The sequence below is a fragment of the Buteo buteo genome, chromosome 25, assembly GCF_964188355.1.
Source record: "Buteo buteo chromosome 25, bButBut1.hap1.1, whole genome shotgun sequence".
Lineage (NCBI taxonomy): Eukaryota > Metazoa > Chordata > Aves > Accipitriformes > Accipitridae > Buteo > Buteo buteo.
In genome coordinates, this window is record NC_134195.1 from 20836417 (window position 1) to 20859817 (window position 23401).

At 40.3% G+C, this 23401-nt stretch overlaps 1 protein-coding gene across 1 annotated transcript; it reads right to left on the reverse strand.

The window, feature by feature from the left end:
- Nucleotides 1-737: 737 nt before the first annotated feature.
- Nucleotides 738-22454, reverse strand: CLTRN (collectrin, amino acid transport regulator). The gene is made up of 6 exons (XM_075057312.1): nt 22388-22454; nt 21954-22012; nt 15546-15631; nt 8649-8765; nt 5664-5858; nt 738-1627 (listed from the first exon to the last, which is right to left on the reverse strand). Exons 1-6 carry the CDS (start codon nt 22452-22454, stop codon nt 1471-1473), a joined length of 681 nt encoding a protein of 226 aa, XP_074913413.1. The 3' UTR covers nt 738-1470.
- Between the last annotated feature and the right edge of the window lie 947 nt (nt 22455-23401).

The window sequence follows — 23401 nt, forward strand, 5'->3', positions numbered from 1 at the left end:
AATTTGTACCCTGGGAGACAAGAAACTTTTGTCCCTTTCAGGACACTGGACAGTCTTTTACAAGCAGCTTTTACCCTGTTTTACCCTCTTCCTGTTGGTGAGGAGTCTGATGGAATAACCCTAATAAGTAAATGGGTTTTCTAATATTCTCTCCAAACATGACACTGGAAACAGGATGGCTAATGGTCAAATCCTGCCTCCAGTGACGTGGGCAGTGGTTTGGTGACTGCAGATATCGCATTTTGCTTCAACATGCTTTCATTCTCTGTGTACCCACACGTACAACTCCCCTTTACTGGGGCCCAGATCTCCTGAAATCAGTCAGAATTTTATCACTGATTTAAATGGGGACAGGATTAGGGCACAGGTAGTACGTACGTATGTAGTCTGTATGTATGGCTGACTTCAAAGTAATCCAACAATGCAGTTTAGGGTCTGGCACCACTTGATGCCCTCAACTCCCAGCCACACAAATCGGAAACGCAGGTTTGAATGGTCTCTGCTGACCTACCACTGCCTGCGTGTGCTCACCCAGGTCAGGTGCACCAAGCCCAGCAGCTGGTGTTTCAAGCGCTGAATCTTTCCAAAAGCTATCCAGCTGTCACATGAAGGTTCATCTGACCCCAGGCTGGCTATGTCTTGGAAATCTACTCTAGTTTTATTATTAAAAAATGTAAGGAAGGTTTTTTCAAAGAGCTGCAAAATGCCCTCATAGATTTAATGAGAGCTGGGCCACCAACCACAGACTGCACCTTTGGAAAATCTGCCCTTTGTTGCAACTTTTAATTTCAACAGATTTCAAACTTTTGCAACTTTTAATTTCCAGGTCATGTAATCTGTGACTTTGACTGTCAAGTGAAAAACACTTTTAGTACCAGACCTTTGCTAGCCCTAAAGCTATAGATGACCCAGCCACTTTTAACCTGCTCTTACAGAGGCTGTGAAAGCTTGCTTTTTTTTTCTTGATAAATGAAAACTTTCATGCACTGATCACTATTCCACCCAAAGGCATGCTGCATATCAGCAAACATAAGTCATTTTACAGAGAAACTTTTGCATATGGCTTGAAAGAAAGCCCAGCAAGAATTGACAATGATAGATGATCTCCCCAGTGACATTCAGGAATAATGCAGTTTCACATTTATATCAGGGAAACACAAGCAATGGACATATTTAAATAATCATTAAAAATTAAATGCCTGACACAAGGCAGGTTTCAACCCTGTTCTGCCGTACATCTTCCAGAAATCTTTAATGGATATCATTTGACGTCTTCTCATTTGCTTTGCTCATGAACAAAAGCTTTGTAATGGAGGTTCGAGTGTATTTGTTATCAGCAAAAGGTTCTCTCAAGGGAAATTAAGTGAAAGGACATTTTTCTTGTCTTCATGTTTGACATTCAGAAGTAGTGACGAGATAAAGTAGGCACAGGAGTCTTTCAAAAAACCGCCAGATAGCAATGGCAGCATTTCATAAGGACGTGAACCGTTCATCATCTGCTGCAAAGACTCCATTAATGTGGCCTGCTTTTAAATCCAGTGCTTCGCAAGGAATCCCATTTTCTACTGTTACTGTCACTTCACCTTTCTCTTCTAAATTTTCTCTCTCTGTTGACTCTTTATTCTTTCTAAAAACAAGAAAGAGAAAATCATCTTATTCTGTTGACCTGCAGCACTCCACCATGATTCCACAGACAGAAAACTGCACATTTAGTCAGGAGTTTATCGTAGGTTATGTTCTGAAACGCATAATCTGGTGCACCTCTTTGCTGTTGTAAATATACCGTGGAAGGTGGGAGGTCCACAGATTGGGAGCCCTGGTTTAGCAGTCTGAGGTCAGGATTGGGAACCAGAAAACCTAGAGTAAACATGTTGTAAGTATGTTATAAATATTACTTCACCTCCTTATTCTGTAAAATGACTGGAGGGTGCAGAAGGAAAAGCTGGTGCAAAACAAAAATGGAAAAAATCTCTAAATCTGTTTTTGCTTTACGTCAGGAAGGACTGCACTAAATGTCTAGTCTGACCCTGTTATGTATGTCATAGATTTCACCCCATGATGCGGACAAATTAAAACATACTTTTTAGAAACTTTAGACTATAGCCTCCAAATGTGGAGATCCAAGTGCGCTCACACTCCTTGACAATCTTCTTCAAAAGTTAGGCACTTTTAATGCTGCAAATCTGCATTTTTAGTTCAAACTTCATTAACAGCCACCTTCCTACCCAGTATTGTATACTTTTGTTTTCTAGATCAAACAATTGCACAGCTTTCACTTATCCAGGCTCCAGTTCTCACCAAGAGCATATTAAAATAGTTGCTGAATAAAATTATCTAAAAATACAACCAGGAGAAGATGTAATACAGAAGTATCAGTCAACATGTCATGATGTTTCTTTAATTCCAGATTTATTCTGACCTTGAGATCTACTAGTTCATAGTTGAAAAACCTGCTGTACTTTACAGCCTGCAGCATCAGCGGTTTCAGAGGATAAGAAACTCAAAGGTCAGCTACACTGCTTCTTCCTATCCCACAACATGTACTGTAACAATCTGACGCAGGACAATCGTAACAACCTGACTCAGTGTAACTGCTAGTAACAGCAATATTAACAATAATAAAATTTCATTGGCCTTTGGGAGATTCTTGGCACTACAGACTCGCTAAAAATAAACATGGGGGGTAGTAGTGGAAACCTCTGACCTCTGGCTGCTGTATCTGCTCTTACAGCGATAAAAGGAGTGTTCTCCAATACAAAAACTGTGGGGGCAGAACATAAAAGAAGATACTAAGAAGCAGGTTCAAAAGAAATAAGAGGAGTAGATGTGTGGAACTCCTTGCCATAGGAATTCAGAGAAGCTAAAAATTTCTGTGAGCCCAAGGGGAGACTCAACAAGTTAAGGGAAGAGAAAACATTGTGGGTTACCCAATACACAAAGACCAAATCCAGCTCAGTAAGGCCCCCAGCTGCAAATTAGATGCTGGGACAGTAATAGAGGGAAATGCTGTGTGTGCTCACTCTTTTTTCACTCTTCCCAAGGCAAACGTTTATGGCCTCTGCTGCAGATGGGATTTTGAGGGGTAGGGGCAGACTTCGGTCTAGTTCAGCACAGCAGTAGAGGATGGTCCTGCCCTGGGTATGTGCCAAATCTATTATCGGAGAGGGAGGTGTCCTATTGCTGCAATGACAGGAGAACAAACATAAGGCTGGGAGACTGTGTGTCTGATCCAGCTCACTGTAGAGTACAGGCCTACAATCACATGGAGCTCTTCAAGCTGCAGGCAGCTGCAGCTTGGAATTTTACATGTTGGCAGTGATGCACAGTGAAGACCTAATTAAGAAAATCTTTCAGTTCAAAAAATGACGCACGAGTCTAACTCATTACTGAAACTCCATTATAGGCCAATCATGTGCTCCCTTGCCACTCTGAGTACGAACAGCCTGAAGCACGTGCTTTTGGGCTTCTCTGAACCACGGTATTTAACTTGTACTTTAAAGGCCTACAAAGACAAAATGCCGGATTTATGAGAAGTCAACACAATCCTTGGGGCCAGATTTCCAACACAGCTTACTTGGCAACAGGGCTGCCATTATGTCAGCTCTGGACAGCTTTCCAAGAAAACTCACTACTGGACATGCTGAAGTCTTTGACAACCTGGTCACATACTTCGGTGGCTGAAAAAGAGATGAGCACTTTCGAAATTCTCTTCTCTTCTCTGATGTCTGGCTCTTCTTTTGAGAAGCCAAATAGCCGAGACCAGCCCTTTTACCTCTCCAGTCTTTGCAACAGTAGATGGAAGAAATATATGCTTGGTTTACCTTCTCTCTCCCTCCCCCACCCCTGACTGCAGATGCCGTTGATGTGAAAGGAGGGTTAGACTTCAATCATGGATTAATCTGCTCTGAGGAAAGGTTATATGTAAAGGCAGACAGAGAAGTGAAAAGGAGCATAACAACTAAAAGGACAAGAAGAGCATGAGACACAGAGGATGCCAAGTGACCAGAGGCAGGCAGCAACAAACCATATTACTGGTAGTACGACAATAAAAGCATGTAGTTTACACCATATTGAGGGGAACTGCCCAAGCTCATCTGAGTTATTTTGAAAACAGAGGGGGGGGGGGAAATGCTGTCTTTCAGCATGATATGAAGCACAACTGATTATTTTAGCTAGAAAAATCATAGCTATTTAGCATAATTTATTTATATTACACTTATTTAAAACGTTCAAAGACCCACTTTAAGTTAGGCACTATAAAGACACACAGCCATGATACTACACAGAGGGCAGGTATGGGCTTCAGGTAGCAACATTATTCTCCAGTTTTACAGAAGGGTTGCCTAGGTTCAGGGGATGAAATAACTCAGCCCATACCACCTGAAAGGTTGTGATAGGGCTTAAACTATCCACAGATCCCAAGTACCTGCCCATATTCTTTCCCCAACAGAACCTCTCATCTATTGTTTGTTGAATTTTGTTTTTTGAAAACAGAAAGGGGTTGGTTTTGCAAATTCATGCAACTCTTCTCAATGCAAAATGTAACTGAAGGGATTCTGACTACACTACTAAGGGTTCTCTATGAGAAGCACTTATGCTTCACAATGTGTTGTTTTTCTGAGATCTTTTAATGTTGTTCTTCAAGGTGATAAGGACACAGGAAGGAAAAGTCTCTGCAACGCACCACTATATGGGGATGCAGTCCACCATACAGTCAGTAATTCTAACATTATCTAGTTGTCAGCAGAAGTTTACCCTTTTTCAGTTCTTCTGCTGTTCCTGTATGACTCTGTTGCTGAAATCATAATTTTGTGCTAACCTAACCTCCATGGCAGCCTGAAGCATGGCAGAATCTCAGCTCAGCTGAGCAATTTCTATTCCTTATGCCCAACTCTGAGCCAACAGAGATGGCAGCACTAAACCTTCACCTACTCTCTGTCTTGCTCCAACATGCTCGCAGTAGGGAAGCATGAATAGCCTTCTCTTTTTCACCAGTGCCACCACAGGGAAGAAACTGAGAGGAAAAGAGAGTATCTCTCTCCCACCCTACTGCCAAACAGCAAACACCTAGGGTCATGGGGAGATCTGGTCATGAATCTGTGAAGTGCTCCGTACTTTGGACTCATCAGGTCATGAATGGTAGGAGAGACCATGCACTGTTCCATTGAGCAGGCCCTCTTCAGCCATACATTAATCATTATTGTGTCCTCTACTGAGGCTTCTCAAACTGCAGCAGCTGATTTTTTTCTAGCCCTGCCAGCTTTTGACACTACTGCCCTGGAAGGGGTGCAGTCACTGCCAGCCCTGTTGGTAGCTATTTGGGTAGTCTGTGAGAGGCGGCTCATCTGTGGCACACTAAACCTTGAGAAGAATGACAGCAAATGTCTTTGTAAAGCTATCATCTCTAGTTAGGTGGCCTCCAGGATCATATTCTTGTACTCCCTATTTCCTCATTACACCCCAGCATTACTAAGGCATCTATACTTCATAGCTAAAAAATTTAACTCCTTTCCTTGGAAAAGGACACATGGGTTATCTTTACCTATGGAGGGAGGGGGGACACAGCTATAATTTCTCTGAGGCTGATCTGAAAAGCAAAGCCAGCCCAGCTAACTTAACTTGCCAGTATTCAGTTAAACCAGAAGAAAAGCTAAGCCGCTTACTTCTTGCGTTGCTGAATCCCTGCAACAACAAGGAAAACAATTCCAGCCACAATGAGACAAAGAACAACACCAAATACGATAAGCCAAACAGGCGTGGAGGGTTCAACTGGAGGTGATAAGGTTGAGGTTATCTTCAGGAACTGCAGTGTTTTGTCACTCAGTAGGAAGGCACTGTTGATTCTGTTCCGGTTCATCCTTCATAAAAACACAAAGAACAGTACAACTCTTTATAAAGGTATTTCATAAGTTAAAAAGATAGAAGAAAAAAAGAAAAGGAAATTTAATGTATGTGCTGCAAGTCTGGCAGGGCTGAATTTGATCCAGCATGATATTGGTAGGATTACACAGACCTTCATTTTAACACAGACCTTGTCAGTAACCCATAGACACCCACACACTTACAAGGTTTTGAACACCAGACTTTTGTATGTATTTATCTGAAAAACTGGGAAATACAGATGAGACCTGAAGTACCGTATTATTATTTATTTCTGGTTTGGACCATGTGCTGAAGACATTGCAGGTTGTAATCTGTAAGGGTGGCTCTGATGTCTTGCTCATGCAGCATTCAAGATTAGCATGGGAGTGGCAGGTATACCCTGCAATGCTCAGAGGATTTATCAGTGCCCCTTGGCTCCTCAAACTGAACCATCCTGCATGTACAGGATGGCCAGTACATCTGCTCTTGCTGCTGTAGATTTTCTTAGGTCCATGAGGCACAGAATACAATTTGGTCCAGAAGAATCTACCCCTATTGCCAACATGCCCTTCTTCCCTGCAGGATGCAGCTAAAGGGATTTGTACTTTGCACATTTTTTCCATTATGAGAAACTATAAACCTGAGAAATACGCTTTTTCACATGAGTAGTACAACTGCTACCATTTAATGGATATCTTCACCCACATTCACTACTTCTAAGCATTTGCTGGTATTTCTGGATCTGAATCTAAGCAGCCTTAAGATGCTTTAGCACTTTCTTTCATTACTTTTTCAAAATGCTAGAAGTTTTTGAGAAAATATATTACATATATTGGTCTTGAGAGATTCTTTTTGATTGCAGTTTTATGATTTACAGCAGCTTTTTCTTGTATACAATTAATTTTATTTACCATAGAGCAAGTATTTCCTAAGAACAGATATATGGGAAATACAGGTAAGATTTTCCAAATTTCTTTTCTTGGAAACCGTAACATTTGACTGCCCCTTAAACAGGAAGTTCTTAGACTTAATGGAAAGCTAGCATTCCTGGAGAGGACTGAAAGCCATGGCATATTATAAGGCTCATTATACAGTAAGCCATCTTTGATTTAGAAAAGATTTTCATCCTTATTGATATGAAAGGATGATTGTGAACAGCTAAAAGAAGCATTGCTTACCCTCATCTAATGGCTGGAGTTACAGAATTATGTGCTGAAACACATGCAGGCAACTAGAGGTGCATTTCATGTTTGTATATGCATAAATACATCTTGTGTATATTTATGCAAGATCTTGGGTCTCATACATAGCTCTGAGAAGGTTTACCTTCCTCTTTATTCTTACTTTGAAGAGAATCCCATACAATAAAATTCTGGTCCATGGGTAGTTTTTTATGTGCTACTGTAGTATGAAGAATTCGAATAATGGTTTAGTATGGAAGCCTGCAATCAGAAGCAACTGAATAAAAAGTACTGTAGTTTTATAGGCCATTTTATTTCTTGTTTCTAAGCTAGGTAGGAATTAAAACTTTTCATAAACAGCATATTCTTTATTGGGTGACAGACAACAGTTAAAAAACAAACATACTATAATAGCATCCAATTTCTGTGGCAAACAGGGCACAGACTTAAATAAATCAGCTTATGCTACTGAACGTATCAAAGAATAACAGAAATGCAAAAACCCTGCATTCCAGCGCTCTTACAGAGAGCTTCAGTGAATAAATAATCTGCTTCCTCCGCTAATGCTATGAAGCTATTGTTTGGCGTCTCTGTAGGAAATAGTTTAATCTGCTCATAAGCTTAAGTTAATCTTTCCAAAAGAACGCATACTCATTCATCAGGAATTAGGCATTACACCTCCATAGAGATAACATGAATTTTCAAGACAAAGTACAGAATGCCTAAAAACAAAGAGGTCTGTTTTCCACTCCGTGCTTAAGAAATGTATGTGAGTTATGCTGCTTGTGGGAGTCATCCCTATAAACCCCTTATGCCGGTTTGGTCGACCATTGAAGTCAGATTACCCATTTTTTTCTTTTTCCCTCTTCAGCTCCACACTCTTGCTTTTATTGGCTACAGAATGCAATATTTAGTAGAAAGCAAACTGATTTGTACTGCATGGTACTTTGCACAAGCAATGCTCTGCTACGATATTGACTGGCATTCTAGAAAGAGCTGGTATGAAAAGAATGTGAGTATAAGATTGTTTAAGCCAAGCTGGGACACAGCCAGCTCTGCTCATGAAGAGTTCACACAAGCTCTTCTCATGTGAAAGCTGACTTCTAAATTAAGTCAGATGACCTGTACTTGAGAAGCACCGAAAGGGAGCCTGTGGTCATTAGTCCAGGTGTAGATGTGCATGTGGCATGCAATGAAAGTTAAATGATACAAATCTCACCTAGAAAATGTGCAATTCTGTCATCTGAGGGAGAACGCTCTCTCGCTAGGAAATGTAGCGCCTGGATGAGAGCAGGGTATGTGCCACACACTGGACAGCAAATTACAAGTAGGGCTCTGGAAAGGGACTAGATTTCTTCTGAGGCTCCAGCATTAAGAGAGACTCCTACCTAAGTTATAATCCCAAGGCTCACATGCTTTGCATTCTGTGGGACTGTTAAAAATCCTCTAATGTCACATGCGTGAAAGAGTACTGACCCCCTGGTGTTTTAACTACCTGGATTAATCCACCCTTAAAGAGGCAGAGTGCTCATTCATACCAGGCCCAGAGACAGAAACCATTCTCAGTCAGCAAGGAAGAAAAGGTTGCAGAAACAGTGACCGTACCTGATGGCTGCCTCTACCACACTTCCAGGAACAGTTGTCATGTTTTGGGAAGAATCTGTGACCACAAACCAAAATGACACCCGATCCGTCACATTGCAAAGCAGCACATCAGAAATTCTGCAGATAGTTAAACCAATAATCATCATTAGAGAAGCATGGAAGGAATTATTGAAATATTTTAGATTTTCTTAAAATAATGCTTTCATCTAAAGGGGGGGAAATTCTTACTTTTAAAAAAGTTAACAGTTAATGCTCAAGGAAGAAATATCACTTACAGCATTTCCCATTTCCCAGCATGATAAAAAAAACTTGCATGGTCTTGGACATACATTTAGTGTAATCAAATGGAAAAATACATATTTGCATCTTAATCATCAGGGCTGTGACAAAGGCCATATAGTGGGGCAAATGCATTGGGGAATTAAGAATTTTGGTTTTGACAGCTAATACCACAGGAACCAGGCATGCAGGATTCCCCACATGATTTTCAAGTGGGTGCAGTCCTTCTACAGGATACGTTTGTTGGACAGAAGAGCAACAAAATTTAGATTATTCTTTTTGACATTTTTGTTCACAGAGTCAGGCACAGAGTGGAGGCAACAGGTTAATTTAGACATTCTACTGGCACTGGCCTATGCCCTTTAGCTTATGCTATGACAAATATTTATCTTAACTCTTTTAAAAGAAGATAGCTCAGCTTTATATGAAGTTAATAGTGAAAGGGCACAGGCACACAGCTTCTTGTGGCATATTATGTAAAAAGTGCGTGAAATGTCTTTTAAATGCCTTTTTTCAGATTCTTAAAAATTTGTTTTCTACCACTAATACTAGTAAATGGTGGAATTATCATTAGAAAAAACTCATGGAATGACATCATCATGAGTATTTAAACTAAAGAAGTGAAGGCTAATACATTAGTATCATAATAGTGACTGAGGATAGATGGTGCCCCTATGTTGTTCTATCTGTTCCTAGTTTATTCACACAACTAAGAAACAAGCCAGCCAAACTTATGTAATATAGAGGAATTGTATAAGGTGGCATTTATTACAGCATGGCAAGGAACATAGTACGTATCATAAAAGGACAGCCAAAGCCTTTATGAATTCAATGACAGATAGGTAGAGAGATAAAAATGGAAAAAAATACTTAGCTCTATATCATTATTAAATAACCCAAAGAATTTGGCTCAGGATTCAGATTTACTGGCCATGTCCAAGCAGCAAGCAGATATTCTGAAAGTCCAGGCCAAGAATTAGGATCATTTTTATTTCCAGAAAGCAGCTTGGCTCACCTTTGCACAAGGTCTACCTGGCCACACGCACAACACAGCCGCCCTGTCTTGACAGACCTTCCTTGGGATGATCGGTCTCCAGATACCACCTGCTGTTCTGGAGAAGGAAACCCTGCAGTGTGGCAGCAAAGAAGGATGCATCCCCTCTTTTAACTACCTGCAGTGATGTTTGCAATGCCCATTACTAACTACTGTAAATGGTTTTAAGGTTTGGCCTGTCCATCATCAAAATGCAAGTTTTAACATTTCCTTTCCAGCCTGTGCTCTTCCTCAGGGTGACAAATCCCCAGCTGCAAGCAATCTCCCCTGCCACAGAGCTCTGTTTTGTAGTGCCATCTGCTGGCTAATTACAAATAAAATTAAATGACTTCTGCAGTGGCTTGAGGGGCAGGAAGTATGAGGTAGGAAGGAATAGAAGGGAGCCAAAATTGCCCGTGAATGTGTAGTCTCCATCCAGAAAAGAACAAGTCCGCTTTTAAGGCAGGACAGGCATTGGCTTGACCACAGTAGTTCATTATGGATATTTTCCTGAAATATTTTACCTATTGCTGAAAGTTTTTTGGTGGTGTTTTGGGCACCTCCGGTAGTGCAACCTTCGTCCTACAGAGAAGGTATATATTCCATACTGACACGCAATAAAATGGAAAGCAATGATTTTGCAGAGCTGAAATACCCAGTTTTACCTCTCTGAAACAATGTCAATTTTGCAAATACAGAGAATTTTTATGGATAAAAGAGGAAAGCCACCCTCTGGAATTTGAAATGGTGTTCACATCAGTTTGCTGGCAACAATCAGAAGATGAAAGCAGATTTATTCCTCCCAAAACAAAAGCAAAGCACAAAATTTACAGGAGGGGGAAAAAAAGATTCTGCTTTTGGCTGGTGGCTGACAAACTCTTGCTGACTTCACAGAATATCTAAAATTGTATCTGCAGAGGAAGTTTTCCATCAGGAGAATTTATAACAGTAGTACCCAAAGCTTCATGTTACTGCAGTACTTAAAGCTGGAACTTCTGTGGCGCAATCAAAAACTGGTCAAGGTAGGAAATCTGGGTTCATGTTGCTCTAGAGATGTTCTTGAAATGGGGTTAGTGTGGAAAGTCTGATCCCTAAAGAGAAAGAAATTTGATAGATAAAGACTGGCAGAACGCCTTGACTGCATCATTCTTGTTCAGAGACTCAGAGACCCTCCAACCTGGGGTCTTCCCTACAGTTCCAAGGCTTTCAGCATGAGATAGGAGAGCCGGTCATCATTAGGGGCAGCATCTCTCTCTCTAGAACACAGTATTGAATCAATTCAGCAGCAAGTCTTACACTAGGATATGTAAATTTTGCCTCCTTTCTGCTCCCTGTTGTGTCTAAAATCCTTGCCCGATTATAAGCCTCCAAAACCTGGCTTCACTGCCACCACTTTTTCATCAGTGGAATCTGAATACTGTAAATCCTTCCAGGCTCCAAAGAGAATAATACCGCTCACAAAAAGTTCAAAGGGGACTGACTAAACACCAAAACAGACTGGTTCAACAAGCACCAATGTGGCAATTTCTTTGCAGCAGTTATACCTTCCCCCCCCCCTCCCCATGCTATCTGCACACAGGTTTGATTCATAGCATGCAGAAGCGTTATAAAACTATGCTTTTACACTGTTTAGATTTGGGAAAACTGACTTCTCCATGCACTATGCTAAGTAAGTGTATTGTAAACATATATGTGGACATCTTTTTATTTCCTTAGCAGGTGATATACTTTTGGCACGGGGTTTATAGGACACTGTTACCATCAAAGTGACAAGATCCTCATTCTGCCTTATGGCACCACGGCAAAAGTCCAAAACTGTATTTCCTTTAATATATACAAGTGAACACCAGTGAGTAGAGTGCAGGAAACCCTGATGGTTCCTTGGCCTGAAACACCATCATTGTTCCTTACAGAGATTTAAAGGATTGTTTAGGGGTAAGAAAGAGCTGCCAGAGACTCAAAGGGAGCTGGGTGCCTACAGTGGCTGTTAGCTTGTGGGAGAACCATAGTCCCCAAGTCCCAAGCACCTAACTCCAGCTCTCCCAAAAGCATCAGGCCTCTTCCAAACCACTGATGTGCAGCTGCTCCTGCAAAAGAATGTTATTTTCTTCCTTTTTGTGAACAGCAGCCATGGGGTCACCTTGACATAACAGCTTTAACTCTTGAAGCTTATTTTGTTGTTCTAAATGGTCACAATATTTTTAGTATCAAAACAGCCTGTCTTAGGAAGATGGATAATGTTGATGAACTTTTTCTGGTCATTTCATGAGGAAAACTGCAGCTTTTTTTATCTACTAATGGAGGGAAGATGTACCAAAAGTAGATTCTGTTACTTGAATGAAAGTAAACGTGATTAGATTCTTTCTGCTCTAAAGATTAACTAGTCTCAGGCCCAAAAGAGATGCGTATTATTTCAAATGAGTGACAGATTAGAGAAACCAGAGTTACTAACACAGACTACAGACAACCATTTTTTAACACTGAGAGATCAAAGGTTGGCTTATGTAGTTCATGAATATATGTATTGAGAATGAATTGAAAGGCATTATATATAGCAGGAAATAAAGCGGTTTTATTTCTCTGAAAAAGAAGTATTTATTTTATCTGTATTAATAATTACTGAGTAATGTGATGGATTGTGTCTTTCTTCCGTTTCACACAAACTTGAAAATTTGACAAGCCTTTCAAACATTAAACACAGCTCCATGATTTATTAAATTTTAGTTTGGAAATTAACTTTAGAGAACTCGAGACGTAATGTGCAATCCTGTCCATTCTGCGTTGGGTCACTCGGTGGTTACACAAGGGCAACAACAGCATCAACTGCTGTTTCCAGCAGCACATTCAAATGCTTGTCATTACAGGCTGGCTTTTATCCACCTTCAGAAGCCTAACAAAAGGTGACTTTGAATCTCAAAAATGATGGGACAGACTGCAACAATGGTTATGATGATCCACCAGACATTATTTTGGGGTGTGATCCAGCTTGCTGAAGTTAATGGCATTTGGACTCATGTGGGACTTAGTGGTGGCTGTGAGTTACTGCAGGGCTGTGGGTGTGTTAGAAATTAACGGGATGTTAAAGGGAAGGTATGTCACATCCTGCTTATGGCCCTGTGCAGAATTTATACCCTGGCAGAACCAGTATTTGGTTATGTAAAATACTGGTGAATTTTTCATGAGTCTTTATTTTGATAAAAATCTTTAATTAACCAGATGCGAAATTTGGGTGAGTTTAGATGCTACCAGAATGCAGTCACAAGCAATTTGTTTGTTCTTTTATGACAGAATAATTGATCATTGATCTTTTACAGCTCCCAAAGAAAATCTGTCAGCATTTATCTGTAAAAGCTCCTGTAGTGTAGTGTAATTCATTTGCCACAAGCTCCTGCTTCTGCCTCCCTCTTCACCACACTGCAAGCCCCTGCCGCTATTCTTGCCAGCTATGCAAGAGTAACGTTCCTGTGTGCACAGCACGCTGCTGTACCCTCTGGGATGCTGAGTGCTCCCACGCCTCCACACCCACTGCAGGGGGGATGGAGGTGGACTGCACTCCTTCCTCTATACCCCTCCAGCTGCCAGCCACAGGGGTGGCGAAAGGAATGCATTATTTCCAGGACTTCTAACAGGATGAAGGCTTTCATAGCTTTCCTGCTCCCATGTAACAGGCAGGTTATTTGGGGTGTATTGGGAGGTTCATCTAGCTCTCCATCACTGAACGGGAACTCTGAGGTTCCTTGGGATTTGGGAGAGATCTATGGATAGGAAACTCCTCAGCCTGTTGCCAAGTGAGTTGTACCAGATCTCAGAGCTGCACAGCTGTCCTTCAGTTGACATGCTGTCTACACATGAGCCCAAAGGTATCTAGAAGTCCTAGAAGAGTTATCAGTTATACCTCCAAGGTACACCCCAAAAAGTTATACCCCATGAGGAATTCCTATACCATCTTAAAAAAAGGTAAAATGCCCACACCTAGCTGTTTCCAAATATTATACTGACTTCTCCTTTGACAAACATAGTAGCAGGAAATTATTGATGTGTGCAACCCCACCTCCAAATTGGAGTAACACTGACATTATTTTATTTGTCCATAGGACAAACTGTCTTGGTAGGGAACTGAATTAAGTGAGCATAAATTTTGTGATTTCCCAGAGTCAATAGAAGTAACTTCCATTAAAACTTTAACTCCTTTCATACTGGCTTGATTTTTTTCCCATACCTGCACCAAGCTTTCTAGTATTAGTTGAGTCTGCAAAGACCCATGGTGCTTGAAGCGGAAAAAGATCACTGGCTTCTGGCACAGGTTTTTTGCTGTGTGAAAGCACCATGACTTTGAAGGAAGACAATAATTTTAAAAAAGGACCTGGGACTAAAATAAGTATACAAAAGCAGATCTTTATGGATCAGATACTGGATGAAAACTCTGCTAATTTGAAAACCTGAGAAAAAGCCCTGCATAATCACCTTTCATTAGCTTTTATCTTGAACTCATTTTTTTAAGTGTCATTTTAATTGGGTGCAGTAGCATACTTGGCTGGTTTTGTTAAGCTTGGTGTAATGGCTGTCTTGCTCAAAGGAGACAACTTCTGAGGAATAAAAATGAAACAGCAAGGAACCAAACACTCCTGTTACATGGAGGGGGAAATCACCTTCTATTTAAGAGAAAGTGTAGCAGCCACAATAATCATCATGTGACTAAAGTTAACTAGTATCTTTGCAAATGTGGAATATGCTTCATCTGATGCAATGACAGCCTGAAATAGTTTTTTAAGTAAATTGAGAACCTTATCCTCATTAGCCTACCAAAACCATAAATCTTTCCTTTGAGATTGAAAAACAATGAAAAAATAATAGGCCTATAGAAATACACTTACAAGGTTTCTCATTTAAGAAAGATAAGAACATACTGAAAACACAGCTTGCTAAATGGTCTGTCTAATCTGGTATCTAATTTCGTAAGTAGCAAGGATCAGAAGCCTGAGAAGAATATTCAATACCTCAGGGTAGATTTAATCCCAAAACCAATTAAAGGCTGATTTATGTCTGAACTGCAACGTCTGAAACTTCTTGATGCTAGGTAACTCAACCACTGCAATATTAGGGATAGATAACCCAGCAGAACACAGCACTAACATAACTATCTACCTTCCAGTTCTCTGAGTCAGCTCATCTTCAGCATACTGCTGAAGCTGTGCTCTAAGAAAATGTGCACCAAAGCTGCTTATTCAAGGTTCTGTATGGCATTTCTTGACCTTGCTAATGTGCCCCTTCACCTCCTCCTGGTATAGTCTCCAGAAGGTATGATGTCTTATTGCCAGATTCTGCTAGAATGAATTGGCACAATCCCACTGAGATCCATAGCTGTGTCACTTCACATCAACAGGGATACTGGTCCAAAGATTGAACATTGCTCAAGACAGAGAGAGTGTGATGTTTAACATATATCTGGGTGTCAAAGAAATATACTGGAACGGTCTGTTTTTAGAAGCTGTATATAATGATTTCTGCAGTTCAGTACAGCAGAGAACGGGTGGCTACATGCAGCATTGTTAATATGTATAAGGCAAATCAGGGTAGACGCTTACTGAGTTGTGCTCTTGCTGGAATATCTTCTCATTGCAAAAGCCACCATTGCTTTGAAGAGGTACTCTTCATTAGCATCCCAGGCATACTGTAAAGGAAGGTGGAAAATAATCAGTTTCAGCACCAGTGCTGGCAGTACAGACAGGGAAAAGAGTCACTGAACTTGAAATTCTATATTGATCAAGAAAATGAATAAATTCTCTGGTTGTGCTATGAAAATAAATTCCTGCCCATTATTTAGTGTGCACAAAGGACATTTTATAATGGCTGTTGTAAAGCGCAATATAAAGTGCAAAGAACGCTTCAAAAAAACCAAATTAATTGAATGTTTCCGAAGGCTGACCAAACTGGAGATTCAAAGTTTCGAGTACCAAAGACTAGGCACATTACTAGAATTCTCCCCACAGAGCTGCAGCCATCACCCTGCCTCTTTCGCTGGATAAACCCTGTTAAAAGTAGGGTTAAATTTAAGGTTTAAATCCACTCTCAGAGACCATTTGGCTCTGCCCAAAAATAAAAAAAAACCTTAATATTGAAGGTAGTATCTGGGAGTTGGATGTCCGGACACCAGGAAATAAAATGAGATTATGGCTTTATTGCTGCACACCATCCTTGCAACAAGAAGACAGACTCAACTATAGTACAAATTACTACATCACACATGAGACAAAAGAAGAAAATAGCACCCTTACTACTTCAATAATAAGTAAAATGCAGGCTCCAAAAACTGTTCTCTGTTGTCTTGATGAAAAATCATGCTTCCATAATTTCAGTTTTCTGAGATAGCTTCACTACGTTCCCCTGGACTTTCATTCACATATGTAATTTTAATGACCTGTAAGAACTGCACCTATTACATTTTTATAACAAGAGCCATGACTGAGGCATACTGATATGAATTTCCCCTTTCAGCAGATTACAAAGATTAATAGTTTCTTGGAATGATGTTAATGGAGGTTAGAGGTAGCTTTCTTCAGTCAATCAAAACACAAATCTAATCTTTAACTTTCAGCATTAAAAAAATCTGCACTGTAATCATCCAAACCAGACACCCACTGGCATGGATACTTAACCCTGTTGACAACTTTGACCTACTTTTTCACAGGCCTTCATAACACATTCAAAAACCAGCAACATACATCAAAAAGCAGTAGACTAAACAGCATTGAAAATGCCAAATCTTAATTCTGTTTTTTAAATTCTGATTTTGGATGCATGGAGCTGCAACCTCTCTGCAAAAAGAAGGAATCCAAATTCCAGACATCAGCCCTCATTTGCTCTGACATCCTGTGGACTGGGAACCTAAGCAGGGAAGGAAGCAGTCATTTAAAAGGCAGAAAGTCATACTGATCATATTTATCATCCCTTGGCAAATGATGAGTTGTGAAATGGGCTTGCTGAGATGTGGTAGGACAGGGACAACAAAGCTGAGCAACAGCCAACTTGAGTAGCATTACAATCCAGATGCAAGGCTGAGAACCTGGGTTCTGACTCACCACTCTTGGTGAATGAAGGGAGGTGTAAGCATACTGTGGTAATGCATGCCAGTCTGGGAACTTAAACTGGAAAAAAAAAAAAAAAAAGAGAGACTCTTTGAAAAGAAATTATAAAAGCCTGTATTTTGATCCCACTGTGCTGATGAAACCGTGACAGTAATGACAGCAACTAGTACTAAAAGAAAAAGAGATAATGTAATAGAGGAATTAATACAGATGAGAGCCATAAAACCATTTATTGTAATTTTAAAGACATCTGTATTTAAACCACGGAGCACAATTTGCAGCACTATAAGGGAAGACCTTCCTATTTTCTGTGTGTGGTACTATTGACTGAATCCCTACATGCCATCTGCAGTCTTTGAGAACAGGTCCAAACGGACAGAAAAAAATCATTTGTTATCCAGTGGATTAAACCAGCTGTAGAGATAATTTAATCAGTTGTCTTGAAAATGGATAATGATGAAGAACACTCCATTTCATGCTTACATGGACACATGCAATGCAACACTACCAAGTATATGTACTTGATATGTTTATGTTTAGTGTAGTACATGTATATACGCACAATTTGTCACTATCAAGTATTCAGTTTTCATAAATAATGCAGTAGCCTAGAGCTTCTTTAAGTCAGAGTAACAAAAAGTGTATCTCAAAACAGGAAAAATAATTTGTAGTGAGGAACTCCAGCCCCAGCTGAAAGAGTAAGCACTTTAAAAAGACAGAATAAACAGAAAGCTGCAAGAAATGTGGGAGGAGACCAGCAGACAAAGCTCAGCAGAAATCAGGGGTCTGCTTGAGTGAGGAGATGATGCTGCAGACAACATTCTGGGCAGAAGGGCAAGAAGCTCCAAGAAAACAGTGATCAGACGGGAGGCAGAGGAAATGGAGATGGCTGTGGGCTCCATATGAACAAGAACCTCTGTACATGACTGCATGCAGGAATATGCAGGGGGGAGGCAACATAATGAGGAGGAAAAGTATGGCAAGAATACCTTTAAGCTAATAAACTCTATCAACTCAGGACAAGTGGGCACAAATTGCCAGAAGCCAATTTCTAATCATCAGCTTTCTCCAGTCAGAGGTATAGGTGCAAAGAAACCCAAATTGTTCTACTCTGGGGCTTTATCATTTTCATCTTTATCCTCCAGTTGCAAAGGCCTGGACTGCAGCTGATGACTGAGGATGTTGCTTCTGTTCTTATGTTCCTATGAAGTGCAGCTATTGATGCACATTTTATGCTGCTATAGAGGAAATGTATTAAATACCATTTGCAACCACACACTATAAACTTAAGATAACTCTGTTATCAATGAAACATTACATGATGGTATCAGAACTATTAATGTCTACCATCTTTGCTCTACAAAGGAGCAAACACAAAGACCTTGATTCAGTTGCACTTGCCATCCTTTCTATGTTAAGTAGGAGCAGAATTAGACACAGCTGACTCTAAAAGCCAGCTTAAGTGCCTGTTAGTGAAAGAGGAGGTTGATGAGATAATGGGTAAAAGATGATGAGTGTAGGTTGTTGATGGGGTGAAATGCTATAGTAGTGCTCTAAGGAAAACAAAATTTAAGCTAGTAGAATGAGATTATAATATTACAAGAGTGCCCTGATGCCCTGCTTTCAGCTGGGATAGAGTTAATTTTCTTCCTAGTAGCTGGTATAGTGCTGTGTTTTGGATTCAGCATGAGAAGAATGTTGATAACACACTCATGTTTTCAGTTGTTGCCAAGTAATGTTTAGACTAAGTCAAGGATTTTTCAGCTTCTCATGCCCAGCCAGCAAGAAGGCTGGAGGGGCACAAGAAGTTGGGAGCGGACACAGCCAGGACGGCTCACCCAAACTGGCCAAAGGGGTATTCCATACCATGTGATGTCATGCCCAGTATAAAAACTGTGGGGAGTTGGCCTGGGGGGATCACTGCTCAGGAACTAACTGGGCATTGATCAGCGAGTGGTGAGCAACTGCATTGTACATCACTTGTGTATTCCAGTCCTTTTTTTATTATTGTCATTTTATTATTGTTATTATTATCATTGTTAGTTTCTTCCTTTCTGTTCTATTAAACTGTTCATATCTCAACCCACAAGTTTTACTTTTTTTTCCCCGATTCTCTCCCCCATCCCACTGGGTGGGGGGGAGTGAGTGAGTGGCTGCATGGTGCTTAGTTGCTGGCTGGGGTTAAACCATGACACCTGAGCAACCTGATCCGATTTCAGTGCTGACCTGGCTTTGAGCAGCAGGGGACTAGGGACTTTCCAAGGTCCCTTCCCTCCTGAATGGTTCTCTGTTTTAACTAGACAGCCATTCAGACTGCAGTGTGGCTACAGACACACGAACACACTTCCAGGTCCCATTTGGTGGCAGGACACCAGGTGCACATCAGCCTTTCTCCCCTTCATCCTCTGCCTTGGCAACGGCCTGAATACATGAGCCAGAAGGGAAGTGCACTTTCTACTTCACCTGGCTGCAGCCCCTGAGGTGCCAGCTCTTTGACTCTTACTGTTAAACTCAGCGGTGACATAGAGTTACATAGACTTCTCAGTGCACTCACTTCAGCTCACTCCCAGCTGTCTTTGGCCCTTTTGAATTAACCCTCTATCACTCTGCTAACTCCATGAGTAGGAGCAGCTACTGACTAGCAGCTGTTCCAGAAGCCACTCATAAAGTTAACACCATCCTCAGACTCATAAATCACCTTCCTTCCATTTAGGCTTACAGACACCATGTTTCCTCCCACTGGTTAGCAAATAATGTCTCTGTCAAGTACACCCATTATTAGCAAATAAAATGATAACAGCTAAATACTTACTGTGTCTTAGCTGCTCTTTCCAGCGCCATTGTGATAAGAACTATACAAATAAACTAAATGGCACTCCCTGCCTCAAAGTACAGCCTACCTTGTGAACAAATTAAAAAATGGTGTCCTGTCTTTATCAGCCTCACACAAAGTGGATGGCATGCACTAAACCATGGGGAAAACTACACTAACCTATTTCCTTGCCCCTGAATGTACATTGGAGTTATCCTGCCAGTCCTAGAACAAAATGCCCACAGTGTCAGGGTTTTCTGTTATCATCTAGCTTAAGTGACTTGGAAATGAATGAAACGGAATTCAGTAGCAGACCATCATATAAAGATCTCCTAAGCTGGCTGTGTCCTACTGTGATACAATGACAGTACTATGCTTTTCTTTGCTAAAATAAATAAATAAAATTTAAAAGTGTCCCAAATTCTTCAATCAAAATGGATTTCAGTTTGATAGTACTTTCAGTTTTCAGTTTCAGTCATTTGCAGAGAAGATTGCAATGGCTATGAAACGGAACTACTACCTGTGTACTTAATAAATTGTTATTTGTGGGTAATTTTGCATGGCATCAGACCACTTTCAGCATGTTATTGTTCTAAAATGCTGTTCTAGATTGCCCCATTCCTAGGGCTTTCACACGTTTTGTTATATAAAATAAACTACCATCTATCTACAAAAACGAATAGGCTCCTCAGTTATTGCTTTTTTCTTGTAATATAAAGTGCCTTTAAGATTAATGATTTGCATCATACTCTTTTTGGATGAAAAAAACCATCACAAATGATCAAACAAAACCCCCTTATTTTACTGTAGTTGGAGAAGTAAAAAGCACTAAGAAAGAGCATTACGGGAAACTGCAATTTTCATTCTTTGCTACTATTTTGAACCAAGATTAAATCAAAACCTTAGCAGTTATCATCAAGAGGAGCTTCAATAATGATTTTGACCTATTTTCAGCCACAGGATTTCATTATTTTTAATAAATTTTTAAACAAACCAGGTTCGCAGTACTGTTTAATTAAAGTCTCTCACCCAAGAGGATTGACTTCAATATGAATTTCCACAGACAAATACTTTAGCGTGTATCTTGAATATTTCTTCCCAATTCATCTGGTTTATGAAGTTACCAGTGGAATTAGGTCCCTGCTAATGCTAGTTTAAATTACCTGGTATTTCAGGGTAATTTTAGAGGTATTTCCACGGTCATAGGGAGATTCTCATATTTCCAGTCTCTTATAACATGTAACCAACTGCTGCTTGTTTCCCAGGACTCCTAACACAGACACTAGAGTTCCAGTGGAGATGACTGTCCAAGACATTTTATATCTAATTTTATGCTGAGCCCTGTAACACATTGCAGATTTGCTCTAAGCATGCAAAACTGCAAATGAAGTACTGGGTTCTGCCATATTTCATAGCGCTTTAGATGAGGAAGGACCATTCAGTCATCTAAAGTCCCAATCTCTTATGTATCCCAGACCCTTATTCTCACACCAGTGCTTCTACATTAAGCCCAAGGACTTAATTCAAGCCAAAGCATTTCAGTCCTCATGAGACTAGCCTGTGCACTACAGGCAGAGAAGAGAAGCCACTGTCCAAAGCCCTACATTAGTAGGGAACTGATGAGATATGCCTGAATGATCTCTACAGATCACGCTTGTCTGAGAGCCTGACATAAAGTCCCATTTCATAAAGACCTAACAATCTTTTCCTGCTTCTCTTCCCAGACATGCTTGACTTTACAATTAGCACTCTCAAGCAGAAGTGCTTTTCCCAAAATACGGACTTAGATTTATGCAGCACCTTTCATGCATAAAGTGTAACATCTCTACTGTTTTTCCAGGAAAAAAAAAAAATCTTCGACAGAAAATTATCTTTATGAAAAGGCAAGCTTTATAATTCTCTTAAAGGATGCCATTTTAAGGAGTGTGCTAGTCAAATGTCAAGAAATGGATGCCTGAATCATGCCTTGAGCAAGCTATTACAATTAACACTTCAGAACAAATTGCTTGTGCTGCCTTCAGAAATTTTACAGTATATATTACCTCTATTTTGGCAGATATTCAGTTAGAAAGAATATGTGAAGATACTTTACTTACTGCATTATCTCCCAAAGCTGTTTTGATACTAAGCCGTACTTTGAAAGCATTCTGTGCATCTGACACAAAGAGAAAAAAGCAAATATATTGATAGTCAGCCAAAATAGGATTTGAAATCATTTACTTCTCTAATTATTTCACAAACAGCAGCTTCTAAATGTGTCTTAACAGATCACCTGGTTAGAGCAGAAGTTACTAGCATGAAAAAAGCCGCAGCCCTACAGAGTCTCAGTGAGATTTACCATGAACTCTTTAAGTAAGATCAACTTCTGTACTTAATTTGCAAACTCATAAAAGAAGTGAATGCTCAGCGATTCTATCTTCAAACTGGAGACTACTAGTTAAAATAAAAATCTGAGAAGTTGGCAGCTTTGTAGGCATAAACTTATAGCTAATTTACCTGGGGAAGGATGGGAATCAGCTCCAAAACTTACCTGGCTTGCAGAGCTCAGCATGAGCAATGGCAACTACAGTGAGAGTAAGCAGCAAAACCCGTAACATCCCGTCAGTGTGGAAAAGTTGAGGCAAAAAGAAGTGAGTCTCCCCTGTAAAGCACTCTTAAACTTTCTGTGACCCAGGATTAAAGCATCAGCAGCACAAGTGAGCAACCAAGTAAAAGGTTTAATAATTAACCCCCGTTATTTTAGCTAAAACAGGCACTAGAAACGAGTCTTCTGTTAGCTATTTACTACCTTTCTCCGTAGTAAAAAAAAGCCATAACAAGTTTTTCATTTTCCTTCTTCCTTTTTAGAATAATTCAAAACTTCACACTGCTCCAGGCCAACCTTTTTTCCCCCCAGATGCAATGTCATACAAGCACACAAGATGCCTGAGGGACATCGCACCAGAGCAGCTGGTGACTGTGACTGTGGTGGTGGGATGCCGTGTTGTTACCCACAGCAGGTGAATTTGAAGCTTGGCTGCCAACAGCTTCCAAAGGAAACTGCCACCTGCCTGCCTTGGGAAACTGGCTGGCCCCACAGAGGGCCCTTGAGGATAAAAGAAGACTGGGCACCCTTTTCATCCCTTCAAAAGAAATGTGTGATGAACACAGAAGCCCCAGTCTCACTCCTGCATCCTGGCTCAGGAGCTTGTCTGAGCCTGGCAGAGCAAACACTTCATTCCACACAAAAACACTCACATCCGAGGCACTGCTTTGCACAAAAAGAACAGTTAGAAAGGTGGACAAATACTTTCTTGCTGTCGGAGGATCACTACGGTAGCAACTGGAATAAGAAGAGGTGCAATAAAAGGACTTCATAGGAAGCATGATGGATAAGGACATATTCTTGTTTTGTAGACATGACATACTGTGTATACACTTACACATGCATATATTTTAATATTTTTAAAAATATTTTAATATGCACTCTACACTATCATGCGCTCTACACTATTAGTCAAATGTTTACGAAAACAAATAAATAAATGCAGAGAAGAAAGAATTC